Source organism: Chionomys nivalis, chromosome 11 (assembly GCF_950005125.1).
Source record: "Chionomys nivalis chromosome 11, mChiNiv1.1, whole genome shotgun sequence".
Lineage (NCBI taxonomy): Eukaryota > Metazoa > Chordata > Mammalia > Rodentia > Cricetidae > Chionomys > Chionomys nivalis.
In genome coordinates, this window is record NC_080096.1 from 30,911,267 (window position 1) to 30,937,353 (window position 26,087).

At 37.1% G+C, this 26,087-nt stretch overlaps 1 protein-coding gene across 3 annotated transcripts in view; it reads right to left on the reverse strand.

Moving 5' to 3' along the window:
* Positions 1-26,087, reverse strand: part of Foxj3 (forkhead box J3) — a 104,493-nt gene that overhangs the window by 21,532 nt on the left and 56,874 nt on the right. For 2 of the 3 annotated variants that reach the window (XM_057784329.1, XM_057784330.1), the window contains exons 5-6: positions 13,741-13,824; positions 1,464-1,565 (exon numbers count right to left, since the gene is read on the reverse strand). In XM_057784329.1, coding sequence (XP_057640312.1) covers positions 1,464-1,565; positions 13,741-13,824 — 186 coding nt within the window. The remainder of the gene's footprint in view (positions 1-1,463; positions 1,566-13,740; positions 13,825-26,087) is intronic. The other variant, XM_057784331.1, reaches the window with a different exon arrangement.

The following is a 26,087-nucleotide window of genomic DNA, read 5'->3' on the forward strand; positions in this document are numbered from 1 at the left end:
GGTTGTCCGTGTAGGGTGGGGAAAGACAGGCAGAAGGTTTTTCTGGTATTGGGTATCTAAGAAAGAAATGCAAAAACTGCGACTTCTTAGACATTATATGACTTGGTCAGAAAGTCCTAACATTATTTCTTCCTGGGTCCTAATAACTTCAGCTGTCCATGGTTAGGCCCTCGGCATCTTTTAGACTACTGCAAAAGCTGTATTAGAGATTTCCAATTTCAAATCATATATTTCACCAGAAAATTTTCAGTTTAGCTGCACATCATTATAGAGTTGCTACTGAGATGTACAGATGTCTAGGCCCTATTCACAAAGACAGAGTAATCAAACTGTTAAGATATCACAGAACTCCATCACTACCAGGAAACACACAAACATTTCCTTCCCAAGTGACTGTGATTATTCCACAGTTGCCATATGGAAAGAAAAATAATTATACTTCTACTCTAAGTGTCCTTTCAAAATTAAAACCTGATTATGTCACAAATAAAACCTTGATAATCTTAACCTTCCTATAAACAAATCCCATAGGTACACGATATAAAATTTGTACTTACATATGTGAATAAGAAAAATCAAAGACTGAAAAGCAGAAAACAGTGCAGACACAGCTAGGAAGAGAAGAGGGCAAAAGCTCCAGGGACAAGGTGAAAGTAAGAGTGAGGAATGTGAACAAAATAACAAACAAAGGTGCGAGGTCTCAAGACACCGTGGTTCACAGGAAGAGCCAACTCATGAAGCTCCCAACACACGCGAAGACTCCTAACAGAGAACTGTCTTAGAAGAAGAGGCATTTGCACTCCATTGTGTATCTAGCCACCAATATCACCAAAAATACAGGAGACTACCAAATGTGATTTCTGGGTTTATTTCTAGACTTGGATATGACAAAAACAGGCTGACTACCATTACAAAATCTCTATGCGGTTGTTAGAATTATGCAAATTGCTTGTTTTATGGGATTCTGTTGATGCCTATTATGTTGATTCTAGTAGAATCATCTGAGAGATAGGTCTGAACACACCCATGAGGGATTATCTTGATTACATTAACTGCTGTGGAAGGACCCATCTTAGCTGTGGGGAAGACCATACCTTGGGTTAAGACCCTGGACTATATAAAAATAGAGAAATCAAGCTAAGTACTGGCATTCATCACTCTGTATCTGGACTCCCAACATGATGGATTGTACTCTTAAATTGTGAGTCAGGATAAGCCCTTTCTCCCTGATAAAATTATTTATCAGAGTACTTTATAAAATCAACAAGAAAAGAAACTGAGAAGAAAATTTCGTAAAATTTGACAATTATTTCCTTCAACTACATATTTGAAAAATCAATCAAATTTTCAAAACAAATTGATAAAACATCTGAACTTCACCATATACAACTCTATTGTCAATATAAAAGTAAATTAAATATATTACTCAAAGACATTTAGAAATGTTGAAAAAGTGGAATTACTTTGTTAGTCACAGTGTTGATTGCCAGAGTTGGAGAGGCACTTCCCGAAATAATACACTCCATTCCCAAAGAATCTGAATCTATGCTATATGGAGTTGAGGCCTAAAATACAAGAACAAAATAAACAATTATTAGCTCGTATATCCAACAGTTTGACACAGTTTGAAAGGGATTTTATCAAAATCTCCAACATCTAGTTTTGTGTTTTTTAAATATGAAAATGAGTATCTATTAAAATCCCTTCCAAATTCTTACTATATTATGAAATGCTACTGACCTATTTCTATCAAGTCTACTGGTACAGCTACCCCCTTACAACTTCAGTGAGTCTCATGATAGGGAAGTGTAGGGTGGAGCTGGCTCCTAAGTACCTTCTTCACTTCTCCTTTTCAGCCAGTTATCTACACATAGCTGCAGGCTTGGAACTACCTCTCCCAGGCTTATCTACAGCTAGCTGAAGCCCTGTGACTATGTTAGTGGTCAATGGAATGTGAGTAAAACATGAAATGTCTGCGGCTTTCTTTGAAAGATGCTTGCTTGTCTGCAATCTCTTTCCCTAGTCCTGTTTATCCTGAAAGCTGAGTTAGGCAACAACAAAAAAACACTGAAAAAACAAGATTAGAAAGAATCTGGGCATCTGAATGACAGCAGAGCAACAGGACTCTGTGTCCCTCTGACCCAAGCTACACTTCTGCCTTCACCTGGGAAATATATATATTGTTTAAGCCTCTCTGGTATAGTATTATTGCTATTGCTTGCACATAAAACAACAAAACAATATCATAAGTAATATGTCCTATGTACTGTTAAACATAAGGTTCCAAAACATTACACAATGTTGTCTGTTTTTAAAGAGTGTGTGTCTCAAAAATTCAACATCAATGTTAAAAGTTCAAGAAAAAAAAATATAAATAACTTGTAATCATGGTGCCAATTTCTCTGGATAGAACTCTCACCTTCACATGCCATAACTGAGCACAGATTCTTAAAGCTCATACTTGGAGCTAGTTTCATCATTTAGTAACAGTAATTGTGGGCTTGCACAAGGTCCAAGGCTCTGGATTCATCCTACCCCCAAGAAAGCAACAAGAAACCCTAAAGAAAAATTAATCTACAGATATCCATCTACAATTAAGATGTTAGAATGAAAGAGATATTAAAATGGCTATTAATATGCTCATGAAATAAAGAACATTTGAACAAAAATAAGGAAAAGCTCAGTGAAGAATTAAAAACACAAAAATGAATAAAATAAAAACTAGGTCAATACCATTTGTGAAAGAAAAATAATCAGCCGGGCGGTGGTGGCACATGCCTTTAATCCCAGCACTCGGGAAGCAGAGGCAGGCGAATTTCTGTGAGTTCGAGACCAGCCTGGTCTACAAGAGCTAGTTCCAGGACAGGCTCCAAAACCACAGAGAAACCCTGTCTCGAAAAACCAAAAAAAAAAAAAATAAATAAATAAATAAAATAAAATAAAAGAAAGAAAAATAATCAGTGGCATTGGCTTTATATAAGAATGGAAAAGGAGGGGCTGGAGAGATGGCTCAGAGGGTAAGAGCACAGGCTGTTCTTCCAGAGGTCCCGAGTTCAATTCCCAGCAACCACATGGTGGCTCACAACCATCTGTAATGAGAGCTGGTGCCTTCCTTGCCAGCAGTACATTGTATGCTTAAGAAATAAATAAAATCTTAAATAAAAAAAAAAAAGAATGGAAAAGAAAGAGGAAAGAATTAGTAAACTAAAAGGTTTATCAATAGGAACAATCTAACCTGAACAAGAACTAGAGAAAACAGAGAGCTTCAGAAACAGAGAGCTTGTATGACTCGCAAAAGGTCTCATCAGAGAATTCCCTCAATATCAGAACCAATAAGTGTCTTTTTTTATAAAGTAGGATGCAAAAATATAAGAACCAGCAGTTTTTCTATTCTCCAACAATGAATTTGCACATACTCATGAAACCAACCAAATTCATAAGAGCTCCCCACCAAAATCTAATATCCAAGCTCATCAAAGTGAAACACTTTTACATGGAAAATGACAAAGAACTTTAGAAAGAAACTGAAGGAAAACACTAAAATGACAGAAAGGCCTTTCACATGTATTAAGTGAGAACACTTAAAATGGTCATACTACCTAAGTTAAATTATAAATTCAAGACACTACTCAAAATACAAGTGCATTCTTCACAGAACCGGGAAAACCAACCAACCTACACTCATATAGAAGGGGAGATAAACAAAAACTACAAAACAAACAAAAAACAAAGCCAATTTTGAACAAAAAGAGCAAAGCTACAGGTATCACAACACCTGTTTTCATATATAACAACAGAGCCACAGTAACAAAACCAGCACAATACCAATATAAAAACAGACAGACATTTAGGTCAATGGACCAGACAACCCAGAAATAAATTCCCTCATTCTCAGTGTGCTGGTTTTTTTCATCAGCTTGATACAAGCTTGGGTCACATGGGAAGAAGAAACCTCTGTTGATAAAATGCCCCCTATCAGACAGGCCTACAGGTGTGCCTGTGGGCATTTTTCTTGATTAATGACTGATGAGGGGGTCCAGCCCACTGTGGGCAGTGCCACCACTGGGCAAGTGGCCCCCAGGTGGTGTAGGAGTTCCTTCTGTATTTGTGTTGCTTTCATTGGTTGATAAAGAAACTGCCTAGGCTTTTGATAGGGCAGAACTTAGGCGTGAAAAGAGAACAGGATGCTGGGAAGAAAGGCAGTATGGCAGATGCCATGAAGCTCCAGCCTGGGACTGACATTGGTTAGGATTTTTCCTGGTAAGCCACGACCTCGTGGTGTTAAACAGATTGGTAGAAATGGGTTAGATCAGGATGTAAGAGTTGGCCATGAAGAGGCTAGATATAATGGGCCAGGCAGTAATTTAATTAATTCAATTTCTGTGTTGTTAATTCGGGTGTAAGCTAGCCAGGCAGGACGAAACAAAAGGACCCGCTCTCCTTACAACACCCAGGTACATAAAAGAAGCCATTTAAGCAAGCTACAGAAAACAAGCTAGCAAGCAGCATTCTTCTTTTGTTTCTACTTGAGTTCTTGCCTTGGCTTCTTTCAATAATGGACTGTAATGGGGAGTGTGAAACTAGTAAAACCTTTCCTCTACAAACTGCTTTTGGTCATGGTCTTTATCAAAACAATAGAAAGCAAACTCGGGCACATAGCTACCCTACTCTGATCAAAGGTGCCAAGTACATACACCAGACCAAGTATAGCTTCTTAACAAAAGATGCCGGAGGAAATTGGATAACCATATGCACTGAAACTGAAGACCAACAAACATCAACTTAGAATGGGTCAAAGGCCTTAAAGTAAGACCTAAAACTGGAAACTCCAGAAGGAAATCATAGGGTAAATGTTTTAAGACAGTGGCATAGCCAATGATTTTCTGGATAGAACTATAGAAGCACATTTCATTAAGAAATGAAATCACATCAAACTAAAAGACTTTTGTATATTGCAAGCAGAATATCAATGAAACATTCTATACAACAGATGTCAGTTGTTTATCTGATGAGGGCTAGCATCTAAAAAAACTAGTCCAATTAAAAGGTGATAAATGTTCTAAAAATAAGCTAAAAAAAATCTATGAAAAAGTCAGGCATGGTGGGGCACAGCTTTAATCCCAATGTTCCCAACACTGGGTGAGGCAGACGGCAGGAGAATCTCTGTTAATTCAAGGTCATCCTGGTCTACATAGCAATCTATAGGGTAGAGTCAAAAACAAAACAAAAATACATAAAAACAAATGTTGAATATGATTAAAAATGAAAAATGCACATTAAATCTATAAAATGATACCATCTTACTCCACTCAGAACAAAGAAAAATGCTGATAAGATGTGATAACAAAGAAATGCTCATACACTGTTAGCAGCAGTGTAACTAAAGTCACTACAGGAATCAGTATGAAGTTTCCTTAGAAATTAAAATTAGGGGCTGGAGAGTTGACTCAGTCATTAAGAGCACATGTTGTCCTTCCAGAGGGCCAGGGTTTGGTTCCCAGTACCCACATGGTAGTTTACAATTGTGGTCTTTAAGTCTACGCTCAAAGGGATCCAAAGTCCTCTTCCAACCTCTGTGAGTACCAGGCACACATTTGGTGCAGACATACATGCAGGCAAAATACTCAGGCAGATAAAATAATAAAATAAATTCAGAACACATCACTCAGCTTTCCTACTCTGTGGTATGCAACAATGAAAGACAACACTCTCTATTCACCCATATATATATCAGAACTATTCTTAGCTAAGAGATGTGGTATAGGACAAGGGTCTTATTCTGCCAATTATGTTTTAAATAAACGTTGATTGGCCAGTAGCCAGGCAGGAAGCACAGGCGGGACAACCAGACAGGTAGACAGGAACAGGAGAATTCTGGGAAGAGGAAAGCTTGGTCCACAGTCCTGACCCAGCCACAGAAGAAATAAGATGTGACTGCTTCGCTGAATAAGGTACCAAGCCACGTAGCTAGCACAGACAAGAATAATGGGCTAATATAAGTTATAAGAGTTAATAAGAAGCCTGAGCTAATGGGGCCAATCAGTTTACAACTAGTGTTAACCTTTGTGTGATTTCTTTGGGACTTAACGATTGCGGGAACTGGGCAGGGCAGAAACTCAGACAACAGAGATGGCCATCAATAGTTGTAGATAAATGTAGTATGCATTAAGTGTGCATCTATACAAGTATGTATATATTAATACATACACAAAATGGAATATCTTTCAACCATGAAGAATGAGATCTTGCCATTTGCAGAAAATTAAATGAAGACATTTCATGAAATAAGGCAGAGAAAGACAAGTGTAATGTTTACATATTCTCGTATGTGGAAACTAAAACAAACCCTTAAGTTGTTTTTGCAATCTCAAAGAGTAGAAGGCTGTGGGAACCCACGTGTGACTCAGGTTTCCATCTGGAGTCATTTCTGACTTAAAGAAGTCACTTGAGTTCAAGCTTGCCTGCTCTACTTTTTCCTATAACCTTGAGGGCTATGAGAGACTTCTGATTTAGCCCCACGAGAAAAGAACACTCTTATCTAGTAGACAGTATACTGCTGATGACAAACCTCAGGAACATCAAATAGAAATTAAGGCTGCTTGCAGCAAGCACGTGTTGGAAAGGAGGCTGCTCACTCAAGGACGGGAATGTTTTTTTGGTTAGATACTGACTGACCATCTGTGCTGTGCTTTGTTCTGCTTTTGTATATAAGCAAGTTCTGAAATAAACTCTGGGCTGTTTTGGATGCTTTGGTATGACCAGACAGACCTCCTGATTCTATCCTGTCTTCTTCTTCTGACTTTCCTTTGGCCTCAAGGGCTCCTACAGATGGTGCCCAATGTGGGGCCTTCTGGGGAAGGGTGTCTTTGTAGGGACACCTCAGATTCCACGGGCGCTCAGAGGTGCGGTAAGTATATCCAGGGAGTATCAGTAGTTGTGCAGTGTAAATACAAAACAGAGCTTAGCTGTGTGGTATTAAAAAAAAACAAATAAAAAGTAGCTCGAGTATAATTGTAAAATAAGAAGTAACTTGTACATAAGTGTAAAAAAAAGTATATGGTCCAAGAAAACAGCAAACGGCTGCTTATACATTTACTTATATATACTTTAAAGGTTAAGGGTACTAAGGAAGGACAACAGCAATTGCTTGTTTTTGAAATGTGTAAAGGATGTGTGTCTCTGTTTCCCTGGAGAAGGGAGTATGAATCTAGAAATTTTTAAAGGTGTGTGTAAATGAATGAGCCTGTCTGCTTTTGTCTAGTGACCTTCTTTGTTATCCTGGAAGAGATGAGGCAGGCAGCCTCTGCCTCTAACCTCCTGTACGTTTTTACTGGATCAATTCCAGGACTTTGGGTGACAAAAGACAAACTTCTTTAAGGAGAGGACAAGGGGTGTACATGCTCAGGTGGGTGGAGATACTACAAGGAGACGTGCATGTGTACAGGTCACAGAGAATTGACTGCTTGCAGTTGAAAAACTGTACGGTTGTGAAACAGGAAATGCTTGATTGTGGCCGGAGAAGTTAACAATTTTTTTCCCACAGGGAATACTGGTAGTCAAGGACACTGTGCCCATCAGCGCGGCTCCCCATATTTCTTTCCTAAGCTAAGTTCTTCTTCACTGTGACAACACTCAAGGTCTCTTCTGCTGGCCAGCAGTTTTTCATCTTAACCCTTCTCTGTCTTGATACTGCTTGAAAGTGTTGACTTTAAAGTTAAGGATGCATTATGTTTGGGGAAAATTATGCTTTTGTTTTCACAGAAAAAAAATTATAGGTTTTAATCATTTAGATCCAATGGGTTACAAATACTTATCTTTAAAGAAAATTGGGTACAAATTATTATTGATTAAGATAAAAAAAACCCTGCTAGTTTCAAGTTTCACATATGTTAATGCAAAATTAAATTATTCTTATTGCGATAAATATATATTATGTATTTTGGCTCTTGTTTAAAATGTATCTATGCAATGTTCTGGATTGCTAGAAGAATTCACGAGGTGACACTGATGGAGATTTGCATTTTGTCTAAAGGACAAGGGGGCAAATAAGAGACTAAAATGACAAAAAAATTCATCTATGTACAATGCTGGGTTTATAAGGAAACTATAAAAAATATTAAATATTTAACCATGTTATGCTAATTCTGATTAATTTTCTCCATTAATAAGGCTGGTGATTCTTCACTGAAGAATAGTTATGTTAATTATGCGATCATGTTCTTTAAAGGTGAAAGACTGAAGTTATATACAAGTTAATAATTAATTATAGTGCAACCCTCTGAGTTATAGGGTTCTATATGATTGGTCCCTTATAAAATAGCAAAGCTAAGGCTCTTAGCTATTCAGACTTCCATAGAGAAGTTCAAATATGTCCTTAAAAACTTCAACAACACATCCATGGTCGGTAAATGAAAACTGCAGTCTAACTGCTCCTATGATGGTTAGTCATAGGACAAAATGCTTGTGTTATGAGTGAATATTAATTCTGAGGGTCGAAAAAATAAAAAAAAATCAGGTTGGAAGGATTTAAAGTAAAGGCATAAAAGCTTAAAGATTATATGGGTCTGAGAGGATATTCTAAAAATATAAATAAAATTTAGAAAAAAAAAATAATGGCCTAAGATATATATATAAAAGTTTACAAAATTTCTTTACCTTTTCATAATAATATTATACTAGGATTTCAAAAGTTCAGAGTTTAACATTAATAGAGTTCTGACAAGCTAACAGAATAATCATTGCTTACTGTTTGGGACACAAGCTCAAGATTTTAAATTTCTTTTGGTTGTCTTCTGAATATAGGCTTATATGCTGTTTAATCCAAATCATAATTTTTGTTAGGACTCAGGATATGAGTCTACTCTTGTTTTTACAGATACCTATTACCTCCTTTTTCTACAATATGGATTTCAGTACAGACTAATAATGCTAATATATCTAAAACTTTTATGTCCTTTTATAAAATGGAGATGCATACAAACTTCAAAAAATTATATACCTTAAATCTACTTCTCACAAGTCAAAATGATTACGGTACTTTTTCTCTCTCCTGGTCTTGGGACTCTTCCCCTTCCTTAATTATTAAAAATATGAGTACACAAGTTTCAAATAAGTCCATATATTTAACTTCTGTTCCCAGTTTGTATCTGTTTCACCAGGTTTCCACTTGGCTGACAAACACAACCAATCATCTCATACACATGATTCATGTAGACAATGGAAATATCACTGTAAACAATACTAGTCAATACAATTTAAAAAAAAAAACCTACTTTGAATGGCTGAAAAAAATAAAGACAAAGGGACAGGAAAAAATATAAAGAAATAATGACTAACACTTCCAAAGTAAGCAAAAGACAAATCTGAAAATTTAAGCAGCTCAGTAAACCATGATAAGAACAGACAAAAGTAGAAAAAAACCATAGTTAGATATATCTATCTGATTCTGGAAAATAAACACAGAAAACATCTAAAGAAAAATAATAAATTACATATAGGGGGACTATTAATAAGAAAATGACAGAGTTTCTCATCAGAAACGACAGAGAATCACAGTGGAAAAAAAAAACTCAATACTCTAGCAAATCAAAGTAAGTCAATCTATAATGTACGTATTCAAGAAAGCAACACACTGGTGATGATGTGATTTGATGTAGTGAATCCCAGTGCTTAAGAGGCTGATGCAAGGACTCCAGAGTCAAGGCTACAAAGCAAGACTCTATCTCAGCACATCCACACAATAAGTGCACACATACACTACTCGTGTGATAAAAATACGGCTATTCCTTTCAGAGATGGGGGAGGGGAGTGGATTTATTGGTAAAAAGACATACCTAAAAGTTCTTTTGGCCAAAAGTAAACTACAACATACAGAAAACTTGGGTCTTTGATGTATTCATTAAAGCACCAGAGGACTGGCCTTTTGCTCAAAGCAGTAATTCATTAAAGCACCAGAAATGGAAGATGATACAGAAGAGTAATATTTTCTTCTTAAGTTTTAAAAGTCATGTATTCATGTATTCAAGGCTAAAATCATAGGTCTTTTCAAGAATTGTCACCGTAGCCTGGCGGTGGTGGTGCACGTCTTTAATCCCAGTACTCGGGAGACAGAGGCAGGTGGATCTCTGTGAGTTCGAGGCCAGCCTGGTCCAGGACAGGAACCAAAAACTACAGAGAAACCCTATCTCGAAAAATCAAAAAAAAAAAAAAAAAAAAAAAAAAAAACAATTGTCACCATTTACAGATAATATATTACACTAAGGAAGATTCAAGGTGAGGAAAGTAGCAAAGACGCCCATATGGAAAAAGCACAATACTAGCTCTAAGTAGACTGTGAATGTGAAATTATATATTTACATAAATAAAATATATATAACCAGATATAGTTTAAAAGTCAACAAGTAAATTAGCACAGAATACTAAAATATATCTAAACTAAAATAGTAATTCAAACAGTCATACTATATATTTATACTAACCAAATTAAATGTTAAAAAAAATGCTTCAGTAAAAAAGCAGCAAATGTCAAATAGAAACAAGAGATCAAGACTCAGTGTGGCTTACAAGTACAACTTCCAACATAGACAGAGGAAAGAAAAATAATTGAAAGGAAAGGAAAACGATCAGTGTTTGTAGATTATGTAATTATTTAGAGAGCATTCCAGGTCATTTAAAATGATAATTACAACTATCAAGATTGTAGGCTAGAAGGCAAGCAGGCAGGCAGGCAGGCAGGCAGGCAGGCAGGCAGGCAGGCAGGCAGGCAGGCAGGCAGGCAGGCAGGCAGGCAGGCAGGGAGGGAGGGAGGGAGGGAGGGAGGGAGGGAGGGAAGGGGAAGGAGGGAGGGGAAGAATGGGAAAGATCAAATTTATATGCTTGCAAAGCAACTGGAGAATGTTTAAAACTCAATTTATAATAGCATTATGAAACAAAATATTCAGGATTAAGTCTAACTAGAAATATGCAAGTCCTTTATGCTGAAAACTAAAATCCATCCAAAGGTTGGAATAAATATCAAGATACACTTTTTCCCCCAGATTAGTGGCAGCCTGAGAAGAAAAATTTATGGAAATAATGAGAAAGTTTCATTTAACATTTCACAAGTAGTGAGGTACCAAAACATTCAAGTTATAAAACTTTATGCATTGAATTGTACACAAACTAACCCTCTTGACAGTGTTATATTTTTTTAAAAAAAATCCAATGCAGTTGTTAAAATGAGTCTCATGTATATGAAACCTTCCCCTACGTAAAGGATTTCTGTTTTAAAACCCTTCAGAGTCGGGCAGTGGTGGTCCACACCTTTAATCCCAAAGCTCAAGATATCTGTGAGTTCGAGGTAAGCTTGGTCACAGTTGACGACTGACTTAAAATGTACACATAAACAAAATAAGATGCCCCCAAAGGCTATATAAAAATTGACAGATTGCAACGTCATACTATAAACTGCTCTGTTCCTAATTTTACTATTCCGTGATAAACTAAATTTAGGGACTTTAGATTCACAAATGTTACTAAAACATACATGATCTAAGGTGTTTCCTTAAATAAAATCCAATGGTCACTTAAAATGTAGTATTAGAATAAAAGCAATATATACTACAAAACCCTCTGATGAAAAATAGTACATACTAGACAACCAGCCCCTAAGATTTTTCCACATTAAAAATAGTCACATTGGTTTATCAGGGCAGGAAGTTATCCTGAGCTTAAAGAACATTCTCTTTCAGAATATTTATTAAGCATGTGTCTATCTGATCATACGAATCCTGCTCTCAACTCATCTTCTCACATAGGTTCCTTTCCCACACTGCCAACTAACAGACAACTCAGCCAAAATAAAGCAAGCATCCACAGTATTTAGAAAATGTGGTCCATTTGGATGTCTTGTTTTTGAGAATTTTCCACTTTAACTTAAAAGCAAAAATTAAGAAACACATAGTAAAAAACTGAATTTACCAAGCGCCATGTCTAAATTTCACATTCAAAAGGACCTGCTTCTCCACCATGGATCCTCTATTTCCTTAGACCCCGATTATACAACTGTCAACAGTCTGTAGGGAAGTCTGGACCTCTCACAAGTAAACAAGGTTTCTCTAAGAATTACAGAGGGGAAAAAAAGATTGATATCCAAAAAGTATGCAAAGCTGCCAACCCTACAGACAAATCCAATTTCCAAAAATAAAGTCAAACTCCAGTAACTTCCAAAGAGTTAAATAACAGAAAAAAATCAAAACAACCACAATTTCTCAGCCCCTCACCTTATCCATCCAAACTGCTTGATAATATCATGGGCTAAGCACTGTGAACACGTTTTTCCTTCCTTCAAATTTCTGCCAACAGATGTTTTGTATTTAACATATCCAGGTATTAAACCTATCTTCTTAAACTCTGGTTCATTTAAAAAGCAAACAACGGAGGTTTCCAAATTCTCATTTAATATTATTAAATTTATGCCTGGTTCCAATGAGGCTGCCTACCTAAGCTTTTCTGTGGTCATGCCTCATGTAGCCCTGATTCAAACCTAATCTGACACCCTGATTCTCTTTTTCAGACAGAGTTTCACTATATATAGTCTTGGTCCTTATCTTCAAGACTTAGAAATTATATTCCTTTACCAGCAAAAGGCAGTCACATGTCAAATTTATTTCACCACACATTCCATGTTTTCTTCCTGATCTACTACAAACATCTACTATCCACTACAGGCTCTGTAACACATTAAGAGACGTGGACACTTAGCGGGGTGGTGGTAGCGCACACCTTTAATCCTAGCGCTAGGGAGGCAGAGGCAGGCGGATCTCTGTGAGTTCAAGGCCAGCCTGGTCTACAAGAGCTAGTTCCAAGACAGGCTCCAAAGCTACAGCGAAACCCAGTCTTGAAAAACCAAAATTAAAAAAAAAAAAAAAAGTGGACACTTAGGCTATGTGCACACTAACGTTAGAGATGTGGACACTTCTTTTCTTTGTCTTTATGAAGAGATCGGTCCTGTAAAGAAAAAAATCTAGGACAAAAATTACTATAAACTATGTGTGGCTTTATAAAAGAACTTTAGCAAAGGCTTTACTAAGCAGTAAACACCTGAAATAAGTCAAACAGCAAGAGGATGAGTATGGATATTTAGTTGAAATGTTGCAACTGTAGAAAGGGTGAGGAAAACTGAGAGGCAGTCAACATATGGTAGTAACCGAAGTGTTGACTATCCGTATTAAGATGCACGACTGAAATATCAACCAAAGGTCTTCTCTTTCATTCTTGGAAATTAGCTTTCACCATGGAGTCATACCAACACAGGCACACAGATTGTATACAAGTGATTCTTATATGGATGAAAGTAGGGAAAAACACCTGTGAAATGGTTGTTATTTAAAATCAACCCTCAACAGAGAAACCCTGTCTCGAAAAACCAAAAAAAAGAAAAAATAAAATAAAATCAACCCTCAGTGTTGGAGGTGCAGAGCAAAGAAAGATACCAGGCTGAAGCTCAGCTGGCCAGGGTGTGAGTCTCACACAGGAGGTGTGCCCTAATACAACAAAACCTTCAAGCAATCCCTAAACTACCTCCTTTGCTCAAAGGGTGAAGATCAAACAAAATGGGTCTGAAAAATGCTCTGAAAATACATAACAGTATCAAACAAAAATCTTACTTTGCTTATGATTACAGCCACTCTACTGGAAAAGAACTGTTAGTCTACATTTCTGGTATGCTCAACACTCACGAATCATGATAATGAGCTTTACCCGTTCTACAGATCGTGCCCTCTTCTTTGACCGAGTAGGCAGCGTATCTTCCTTCGGATTGGTGTCTATAGCCCAGTAAGACCCCTAAAGATAAAGGAATAAATGACATTAATTGTATATTACAGCAAACCATAAAACACTTAAAGAAATACTTATAATCTTCTCCAAAACCAAACATTTTGCAAATATGACAAAAAACATGGGAAGCTGCTCATTTGTATTGGTGGCCCCCACAGCTGAGCCCCAGGCCCCCCACTGCTAGCTAGCTACACCTCCAGTCCATTTTGGAAGCTTTTAATCTTGAAATAGGATCTCACTGAGTTACCCAAGTTAGTCTCATCCTTGTGGTCCTCCTGCTTCAGCTTCGTGTACAGTAGTGATTACAGGTATGTACAACCCCACCCAGAAAAATTCTAATTTTAAATCGTGAAAAGGGAAGCTCATGGTTAAATTTATGAGAGAGAAGAGACCACAGTTACAGAGCTCAGTTCAAGGGTTCTTGCCACAGCTGAGTCAAGAAGAAAGCAACAGCCAAATGTTTTTAGTATGTGACTCATTCTTTATTTTAAAAAACTGTGTGTTATGGGGGGTTGCTTTGAGCGTGTGGTTGTGCATTCCTAAGCACACATATTGTGGCCAGAGCACCGTATCAGGTGTCTCCTTTATCATGTTTTACCTTACTGCAATGAGACAGGCCTCTCACTGACCTAAAAGCTCACCGGTTCACAAGTGGGGGCGGGGGCAGGCTGGAGGCTGTGAGCACTCCAGAGCTGCCTGTCTCCAGCCCTCAATGGTGGGATTACAAGAACATGCAACCATACCTAGCTTTTGGGGCTGGAAAAATGGCTCAGTGGTTAAGAGAACTGGCTGCTCTTCCAGAGGACCTGGGTTCAATTCCCAGCACCCACATGGCAGCTCACAACTGTCTGTAACTCCAGTTCCAGGGCACCCAACACTCACACAGAGATATGTTCAGGAAAAACACCGATGTACATAAAGTAAAAATAAATTATTTAAAAAAAAAACCATACCTAGCTTTTTATGTGATGGCTAGAATTTAAACTCGGGCCCTCATACTTGCAGATCAAACACTATCACCTCCTAGCTATATCCCAAGTTCCCATAACTGATTCTTAGTAATGGTTATATTATATAGAGATTTACACCTAAAAGTATTTTACAGTTAAAGATACTCTAGTTTCTATAGCCTGAGACCCACAAATCTAAATGTTAAGAAGAAAATTTATAAATACAACTACTTGATTTTATCTACATAAGAGCACCCTCAAGCCCGTGCATAAATCTTTTATTGCTTATTCTGTCATAATTTGTTTTCACTTTATTCCTTGATAGTTTTCCTATTCATTTACAAATACATATTGAGCACCCACCATGTTTCATACTCTCAAGAAAACTAAACAAATCGTGTAATCTGTACATTATATAGATGAGGAGACCAAAACTCAGAAAAACAACGTTACTGAGCTTTGATTCTTAGTTCCTCATGTGTGCATACACAGCCATCTGAAAGAAGAGAAGGAATAAGAAGGGGAAAGGGCGAGACGATGTGTTCAGAAATGGGAATACACTGTGTGTCCCGGTGTGCTGGCTAGTCAACATGACACAAACTAGTGTCATCTGAGCAGAAGGAACCTTGACTCAGAAACTGTAGGCAGGTCTGTAAGAACATTTTCTTAATTAGCAACTGATACGGAGAAGCTCAGCCCATTGTGGGTGGTATCCTCCTGGGCTGGTGGTCCTGGGTTCTATAAGAAAGCAGGCTGAGCAAGCTGTGAGGAGCAAGCCAGTACCCCTCCATGACCTCTTTGTAAACTCTTGCCTCCAGATTCCTGCCCTAAATACTTTCAACAATGAACTGCTTCATGGAAGAGGAGTGAAATAACCTCCCCAAGTTGCTTTTGGTCAGTGTTTCAGCACAGCAATAGAAGCCTTACATAATATGCCAGATTGACACATGATTAGCTTAAGTAATATTACTCAGACTCAGTCTTGCTTTCAGTATTTCATTTATCTTCCCCAGCTGCTTGTTCAACAGCACTGAACAAAAAAGGAGAAACCGTGCTCCTCTCAAGCTCACACTTTAGCCAGACATGATTACTGTACATAGAGCATGTTGGTGTGTATGCCCACAGTGCATGATCTACGGAATTAGTTCTCTCCTTCCACCTTTATGTGTGTACCAGGTATGGAGCTAAGGTTTGAAGGGTAAGTACTTTGCTGTGCTGTCCTGATGCCTCTCTCCTCCCCGTATGTGTGTGCCACTATGTCTGATTTACAAGCTGTTAGGAGCAAACTCAGGACTTTGTGCACATTAGGCAAGCAATCTACCAAATGAACTCTATCTGCAGCCCAAATCAGTTCTATAGACACAATGTTTCATGCCTCTGCATCCGAACCTCAACACTATCTACAATAGCCATTCTACCACTAACCAACCCATATTCCACCTTCAAACTTACTCTAAATATTAACCAAGGAAATCATGTTCTTCCTGCCATACTCGTGAATTTACCATTCCCTCTCTTTTTAACAGTCCTGCACCTTTTCCCTGTTTAGATCACCGACTGCACTTCACATTATTGCTATAGTCTCCTCTAGGCTCTGGACTCCTTAAGGACAAGAGTTACTTTACTCGTTTCTGTATGATTACAGTGCCAGGTGCAACAGAAGACACAAAGTCAAGTACTCAAAGTCAATCTCTACTGAAATAAAAAGGAAAAAAAACACTGTTCAACAACCTAGATAAAAAATGTCAGTGTAGAGGGGTATGATAGCAGGTCCAGGTGCCAATATATTCAGACACCTGAGCTTCACACTGGTCTCATCCTAAAGCAACTGCCAGCATATGCCTATATGCTACCCTTTCAAGTGGCCACTGCTTTGCAATTAATGAGTCTACTGGATCTGATATAAATGTGACCAGAACCATGTAAAACATAGATGTTCTAGAAAGCATGAACTAGTACCTAACTGGAAGCTTATAATGATTAAAAGAATGGCATCCTAGTCTTAAAAAAAAGTAATGAATTAGCATAGTAGTTTCTATATCCTAAATCTCACAAATCCAAGTCTTAAGCATAACAATTTACATGAGTTTATGAGTAGTGTTTAGCTAGCATTTCAAAATCTAAGAAGGAAAAATTTACTGAGTTATATAAACCGAAAATAATAAAACTGTGTTCATGGAAATGATAAATGCCAGTGTTTGGTCTTTAGATTACTGTGTATACATGTATTAATCTGGGGAAATCAAATTTTGATTTATACATCAAAATACAAATACAAAATCAGGGATAATGAGAAGGCCCAGTGCTTAAGAGCATTTGTTGTTCTTGCAGAGAACCCAAGCTCAGCATCCACATGGTGGCTAATAACCATTTGTAACTCCATTTCCAGAGGATTTGATACTCTCCTCTTCTGGCCTGCATAGGCACTGCACACACATGGTGCACATTCATACGTGCAGGCAAAACACCCATATACACAAAATAAAAATAAACAAATCTACTAAAAAATGTTCTTGTACATAAAATACTACATAGAGATCAACAATAGGGCAAAATCTGTTATAAGTACTTTTACATGCTGAGACATCTCACCAATCCTGGTTTTATTTTTAAAATCAACTTCCCTGAAGATTTAAAACAAAAACCAAAGTGTACCCATTAAGCAAATAATTCAAAAAGTCTTGATAATGTGCACACCATGTAACCAGCATCCAAATCAAAGCCAAAGAACATCCCACCACCCTCAAAAGCTTCTGTGTAGTGCAGTAAGTTACCTTCCTTTGCCTACCATCTCCATCACATAAACCAGAAGTCTGCTTCCTGTCATTATACTCTAGCTTTGCCTTTTCTAGAATTTTTTGTAAGTGGACTCAAACTGTTAAAATATTTCCCACTCAGCTGGGCGGTGGTGGCGCACGCCTTTAATCCCAGCACTCAGGAGGCTTATGCAGGCAGATCTCTGTGAGTTCGAGGCCAGCCTGATCTACAAGAGTTAGTTCCAGGACAGGCTCCAAAGCCACAGAGAAACCCTGTCTCAAAAAACTTCACACTCTTCTCAGTAATGTATGAAAATCTACTGCTCCATTCTTGCAACATGTGCTTTTCTGTTCAAGCTATCCAAGCGATGTGTAGTTATGTCTCCTTGGTTCTAGTCTCATGATGAATGGTAATATCTCTTTCTTGTCAGTTTCTTGATTTGTGTTGTAATTTTTCATACATTCTAAATAACAAATCCTTTGTCAGATGTTTGTACTGTTTCAGTCAATGTTGCATGGTGGTACTGTATAAGGATCAAAAAGGGTTTACTTCAATAAAGTCTAGTTTATCAAATGTCTTTCAAAACAAAGAATCAGTCTTTTCCAAAATGAGAATTATTTTCTGCAATGCCTTCTTCTAAAAGTTTTATACTCTCAACTTCTATTCTTAGGTCTCTATTTACTTCATTTGATTTTCAAGTGAAAATCAGTAAGTAAAGATCAGTATATTTTCCACCATGAAATACTGGACATTCTTGAGAGACTGTTATCCTATCAATTGAATACATTACTACCTATGTCAAAAGTGAGCCAACTATACACATGAATCTGATTTTGCAATCTATCTGTTGAATTCCTCTCAACTATGTTTCAATGACATTGGTTTTTGTAGTTGCCTAAGATTTTGAAAACAAGCAATATATAGCCTAAAACTTTGGGAGTTTTTTTTTTCAGGTCTTCTGTCCATAAAAACATGTGAGAGCCAGCTTGTCAATTTCTACAACTCTGACATGACTTAAAAAACCAAAGTATTACATAAGCACACATCATCAACAGCAGCACGTCCTCTTCTCTGCAAACATGCTGCTTCCTTTCCATTTGTGTAGGTTTCCTCTATTTTTCCTGGTGATGTTTTCAGTAAGCAGATCTGCACCTATTTGCTAATACAGTTCATAATTGTGGATGCCACTGTTAGATGGAGCGCGTTAAATTTTCCACTGCCTTGCTAGTACACAGAGATTACACAACCCTGAATCCTGCATCCTATGACTGTGCTGAACTCGTGTTCTAGTTGCTTTCACGGTCTTTCAGATTTTCTACAACAACAATTTGTGTAGAGTTTAACTTATTCTTTCTAAATTTAAATGTTCTTAATTTTCTTTCCTAACACTATCAACTATTGAATGAAAACAGGTGGCTTCAAGAATCCTCCCCTATTTTTAATCTCAGAAGGAAGTTACTTAACATCTTGTTTAAACATGATGTATAATTTTCATACATATTTTTAATTTAAAAATCCCTAGTTTTTAGAATATTAAATGTTAAGATTCTTCAGTTTTCTCTTTCTTGTACAGTGAACCATATTAACTGAGTCTACTTTTAACCTTTACTATATCAGTGAGACAAATCCCACTTGATCACAATTTCCTCCTTTCTTCACAACAAAAATCTGAACTGGCAAACTTCTGGTTAAGGATTTGGGGTCTGTGTTCATAAATATTGGTCTACAGTTTCTCCTCATCTCCTTTGCCCAACCCTAACTCTTATAGTAATGCTGACCTCATGAGGTAAGCTGGAAACTGCTTCGTGTGTGTGTGTGTGTGTGTGTGTGTGTGTGTGTGTGTGTGTGAGAGGGGGGGTGGGAAGAATTTTTATACACACATATTTTAAAAAAATGCATAGGGTCGGTATTGCTTTTTTGTAGTTTCCACTTCTAATCTCACAGCTTTTTCTTGATTCATTTCTTCTTAATTACTATTACAGATGCAGGTTCACCTTGTTCAGGCTTGCCTTGAGCTTTCAATCCTCCTGCCTCTGCTCCTAAGCATCTGGAATCACAGGCCTGCACTACCAGGGCCTGACTCAGATTACCACTCTTTGTTCTTTTCCCTTTTTCTGGGGGAGGTGCATGCACTGCATTCCTGAAGAGGTCAGAGGGCTGATTTGTGGGAGTCAGTTCTCTCCTTCCATCATGTGAGTTAGAACTCAGGTTGCAAGACTTGGTGGCAAACACCTGTTAAGATATCTTGTCGGCCCCATTCTGTTCCTTTCTTCTTACTGTGGACTCAATTCATCCTGTGTTTTTAACACATGAGCAGGTCAAAAGTTTCAGACACTTCTTACCTTTCCTCATAAAGCATTTAAAGCTATAGTTTCTTTCAAAATAACTACCTTGGATAAGCCCCCAAATCGTCAGTTTTATTATCACTAAGTTCAAAATATTCCTGACGTTGACAAAGTGCTGTTGAGATCCGTAGCTGTTTTTCTGTCTCATTATTCAATTATGTGCTCAAAAATCTACTGAATTCGCTAGCAGTAACTGTGGGTTTGTGTACTTCTTTAATTTCTGAAGGATTTTGACTTTTTAGCTTTTCCTTTTGAAGCACTGATTTTGGACACAATTCTAATTTTCAGGCATTCCTGATATAAAAACTTATAAACTCTTCTGCTTTCTCCAATGTGCCGGTCAATGCATTTTTCACTTGTTTACTTTTCAGCTCTACACTGTACTCGGAGATTTCTGTCCTGCCCAGTTCTGCAGCTGTTCAATTCCAACAAAACACACAGAGGCTTATATTAATTATAAACTGTTTGGCCTATTAGCTCAGGCTTATTATTAACTAGCTCTCACAAATTAAGCTATAATTCTTGTCTATGTTTAGCCATGTGGCTTGGTGCCTTTTCTCAGTGTACCATTTTCATCTTGTTTTGTCAGCAACTGGGTGGCTACTAACTCTTTTCCTTTCCTCTTACCAGAATTCTCTTCGTCTGGTTGTCCCATCTATACTTCCTGCCTGGCCAGTGGCCAATCAGCATTTTATTAAAACAATACAAACAACAAATCTTCACAGGGTACAAAAGCATTATCCCACACTATACTTGCTATTTGTTTGTTTTCGTCACCTATTCTCTAAGCTATAGAAAACTTTTATATGCTCATAATTACTTGAATGTATTTTATCTTAACTACTAAATAAATAAATCCTTATTTCTGGAACTGAAAGCAGGGCCTCATACGTGTGCTGTACCAACAGTGTAAGTACATATCAGTGCATACAGTTGTTCTGAAATGTATGTCTAAGTTAGGTCACCTGCTCCTTCTATCTGAGTTAGTGGTAGCTGAGGTAATTTCAAATTTTACTTCATTCATAACAATATTATTTCTCATCTTTTTAGGCAAATTCACAAGGAGATTTTTCTGACTGATATACTGAGTTGATTTCTAACAAACATACTTTAGTATTCGGATGGTCATGTATTAATCCATAATGTTTATTCAAATCCCTGATATGGTTAGATATGAACAATTATCACAACTCTACTTCCAAATGTATCTAGAAAACTAGTATTACAGTTTACCATAAACTTTTATATATAGTTATAAAATTTTAAATAAATATTATTTCATAAACATTTTTGCAAAATAATAGAGGACAACAAAAAACAACCTTGAAATATTTTGTATGATCTATTCAGATTAATAAAATTCATAAATACAGAAAGCAAATGGTTACCAGGAGTTTAAAATGGGAGAAATGAGAAGAAAACATTAATGGAAACCGTGTTCCTTTCTAAGAGATAAAATGGAAATGTTCTAGAGTTCAGTAGTAGGGGTTAAAGAACAGCTTTAGAAATATGCTGAAACTACCAGGTTATGGTATATAAATCCTTATCTAAATAAAAATATATATTTGTAAGGGAGTATGGTAGTTTGAATGAGAACAGCCCCCATAGGCTCATGTTTGGGAAGGATTAGAAAGTGTGTACTTGTGGGTAAAGATGTGGCCTTGCTGGACTGTGTCACTAGGGGTGGGCTTTGAGGTTTCATAGCAAATCAGGATGTAAAACTCTCAGCTACTGCTCCAGTACCATGCCTCTCTGCTTCCAGCCATGATGACATGAACTAACCCTCTAAAACTGTAAGCAAGCTCCAGTTAAATGCTTTCTTTTATAAGAGTTCTCTTGAACATGGTCTTCACAGAAAAAGAACAATAACTAAGACATGGAGAAAAAAGAATCAGAGATCACTAATCTAATATTGATTATGTATGATATAACCAAGTCACTGCCAGAAAACAAAATATTGTCTGGAAAGAATTCCTGTCTCCTGATATCTAGCTAAGTCCCAGCTTTCCTTTAGGATATGCAAGCCACTAAGGTTCTTCCCAAGAGTTTTATTCTAGTTTATATGCATGTGCGGATGTATGTGTGTATGTGTGTGCACCATGTGCATGCAGGCTCACAGAGACCAGAAGAGGGTGTCAGAAACCCTAGGATTAGAATTACAATGGTAGTGAGGTATCCAATGTGGGTACTGAGACATAAAATTCAATGACGAGAGTTTCTGCCACATATACTCAATGCCTTGGCCCAGCATCACACACAAACACACAAAAATGAATTAAAAACTAAGAACATTGCACAAAGATATAGGAACAATTCAAAAAGACAATTAAAAGCATCACCCACAAGTATTAATTTGAAATAAATCATGAACATAAATGTAAAGCATCAAACTTTTAGAAGAAACAGAAAATTATTTACTAGTTGACTGCCTAAACAGCACACAAAACTCACTAAATAGTAAACTAAAAATAAATTTTATTCCACTAGTAGCATTTAACATGACTACTCTTTATTTTATTTTTTGATTTATTTATTTATTATGTATACAACATTCTGTCTCCATATATGCCCACACGCCAGAGGAGAGCGCCAGATCTTATTACAGATGGTTGTGAGCCACCATGTGGTTGCTGGGAATTGAACTCAGGACCTCTGGAAGAGCAGCCAGTGCCCTTAACCACTGAGCCATATCTCCAGCCCCATGACTACTCTTTTTACAGCATAATTATAAAAATTAAAAAGACAAACCTCAGTCTGAGAAAATATTTTCATAACATAAATCAAAGACTTCCATGAATAGGACACACTCACTCAGTAATGACATCAACATTTTTTTAAAGACTTGAAAAGAACCTTCAGGAAAGATGTTTTTTTTAAAAAAAAAAATCAAGGTGACTAGGACTGGGCAAATCAAAACCGTTGAAAAGCAGCCGCCTCTATTAGATCGCATGTACACTCATCTGCTTGACAACTCCATTTTTACAAGTTTCCTGACATGAAAAATCCTATGAAGAACTCAAAGACCACCATCTAAAGGCAGGTTTGACCAGATTTCACCTGGAATCAAGGCTAGAATGCCAAGAGCTCTGTGTTCTGTAAGTAATACACAAATGCAGGCGTCATGTCATATCAACAGAACTCATACAGTAAATACTCGTATATATCATGCACCCTCCACCAATATAAAGAACACAATGCCTTACTCTCTGTAGCCACAAGTTCAGAAACTAGAATTCCACAACTTTCACTAACTACATTTTCCAAAGTCAATCTACTACAAACTTCAAGACATACTAAAATGAACATTAACTTCAAAGAAAAAAAAACCTGTAACACGCAAATAAAATCTCCACAGCATTCAGCAGAAAAGACCAAATAGTTCATCTATGAACACCAGGAAAATGAGGATTTTTCAAAAATGAAACAGCCAAATATAACAACTCATGCTTATAATTCTAGCACCTGGGAGAGATTGAGGCAGGAGGATAGCTGTGAGTTCTGTGATAGCTCTGAGTTGTGGACCAGTTTGAACAGTAAGCTCCTGAGAGAAAAGAAAAGAAAAGAAAAGAAAAGAAAAGAAAAGAAAAGAAAAGAAAAGAAAAGAAAAAAGAAACCTAAAAGATCAAGTAATTTAAATGGCTTTATTCTCAACATAAAATATGCATTACTTTATATAAAGTACATCATATATCAATTCAAGAATCCTGCTTTATCACACAGTAATATGACCTTTCTTTAACAAGCTTCAGGTTGAAAATATTCTTAATTAAAATGTTATTATTTAGCCAGGCAGTGGAAATGTACACCTTTAATACACTCTGAAGGCAGAAACAAGCAGATCTCTGTTAACTAAAGAGGTCAGGTAGCCAAAGACTACACACACACACACACACACACACACACACACAAAACCTGTCTCAAAAACCAATAAAAGGAAAAAGGGGGAGGGGAGAATGTTATTATCTATTTATGTAGATATAGTAGTAGTGTTATATTCCAAACTCCTATCCTAAGTAGCTAGCAAATATAAATGGCTAAACTGGTGACTTTTGTTTTAAGTAAGTCCACTGCCAAGAACATGTTCATTGTTCCCGCTCTTCCTTAGCTCTCAATGCACACCTATTTCAAGAACTTCAAAAATGAAACCAGACCCTTTCCATCCCTGACATCCATAGTTTTATATCACATCGTAATCCTTTCTCATTCCCAGTTTCTATGTGGCAGTTCATTTTCTCCACAGCATCCTAGGATACTACTGCAATCTGCATGCCCCATATAAAAAGCAACCACACTTGCCAGCTTGTGTCTGGTTTACTCCCATTGCTTCAGTGTAATAAACAAAATCATCTTTCTCTCAAAAGTGTTTACTTTAAGCGCTCAAGCTACTCTCTTCAACCACAAAGGAGACTATTAATGATCAAACACAGCAAGCACTCAAAGGCAGGCTGCTTGGCTGGCTAAATGAATTAAAGTATAAACAATTATCCCAATGCCAACTTAGGTTCCCAGAACATTCTTTTGGAACAAATGAAGATTTCATTGCCTTTAAATGCACTAATTATCAAAGTAAGTAAATGATGTCCAGAGGGGCAGCCATCTAAGTAACTTATTTCTAAACTAATAGATATAAAATATGCAATTACCATATTGATTTAATAAATGAGTTTCTAAATGTTAAAGATGTGTAAAAATATCTTAAGTGCTTTTACTTAATCAGTGCCCTAATTTATTTAACTCTTTTAAATATTTTTATAGTTAAATATAAAATTTTTCTATATCATTCTTAATGTCTAAGAGACACACAGCTCACCTATCTTTAACATGTAACCCACTAAATAGGCAGCTTAATATGGCTACTGGTTGTTTTAACACGACAACTAGTTTTTTAAAATCTCAATATTTATCATTATCTGGTCTAAGCCTAAAAGAAAGAAATATGATGATATAGTATCAACAACTCTTATAGCCTTCAAATGGTCATTTTGTGTGGGGCAACTAATAGGCCAGAATACATGTAGTAAGATGGGACAGACTGTTGTATCCACAACATGAATGAAATCTCAAAAATATCATGTTAAAGGCAAAATTCTAAGAAACTGAAAACACATCATTAATTGCGAGGGCCTCAGAAAAGGGGAGACTGACACTCAAGGGACAGAATAGAATAATCTTGATCACAATGGTTGCACTATACACTTCTCATATTTTCTAGAATTGTAAAGTGAAGTGATTTATAGAGATAAAAATTAGCTTTCAGGTTAAATATTTTATAAAACGGTTACATCTCGAAAGGGGGTCACAACAACAAAGGTGCGAATAAAAGGCAGCTGAGGGGAAACTACTTTCAGCATGATGTGATGCGGGGATGGAAGCTCTCAAGTCTTTCAAATCGCCAGAACACCTATCTTATCAGTATTAGTTTTTGATTTTCAACTATTTTATTTTATTTTAATATATGTATGTGTAAGTGCCAAGGGTGCCCGTGAAGGCCAGAAGAGGATGTTAGATCTCCTGGAACTAGAGTTACTTAAAGAGCAGTTGTGAGCCATCTGATCTGAATGCTAGAGGGAACTTGGGTCCCCTGCAAGAGCAGCAAATTAAACTGAGCAATCTCTCCAGCCTTTTGTTGTTGTTTAAAGGAAGCATCTCACTGTGCAGCTCAGGTTGGGACCAGTCTTCTAAGTGCTGGAAAGTAAGAACACATGCCAGCTACTCTTGGTTTTCATACCTCAGTGTATCTAATGGCTGATTTAACATTCATAACTGATCTTTGCCTTGACATCTGCTCACTGGCACCAATTCATTTGTCAAAAATCAGGTGATTATACAATGGAAGAAAGAAAGCATCTTTAACAAATGGTGCTGGCATAACTGGATGTCAACATGTAGAAGAATGAAAATAGATCCATACCTATCACCATGCACAAAACTCAAGTCCAAATGGATTAAAGACCTCAATATAAATCTGACCACACAGAACCTGAAAGAAGAGAAAGTGGGAAGTAGCCTGCAATACATGGGCACAGGAGACCACTTCCTACGTATATAACCCCAGTAGCAGACAATAAGAGCAACAAAGAATAAATGGGACTTCCTAAAACAGAGAAGCTTCTGTAAAGCAAAGGACACAGTCATTAAGACAAAAAGGCAACCTACTGAATGGGAGAAGGTCTTCACCAAACCCACATCAGACAAAGGTCTGATCTCCAAAATAAAG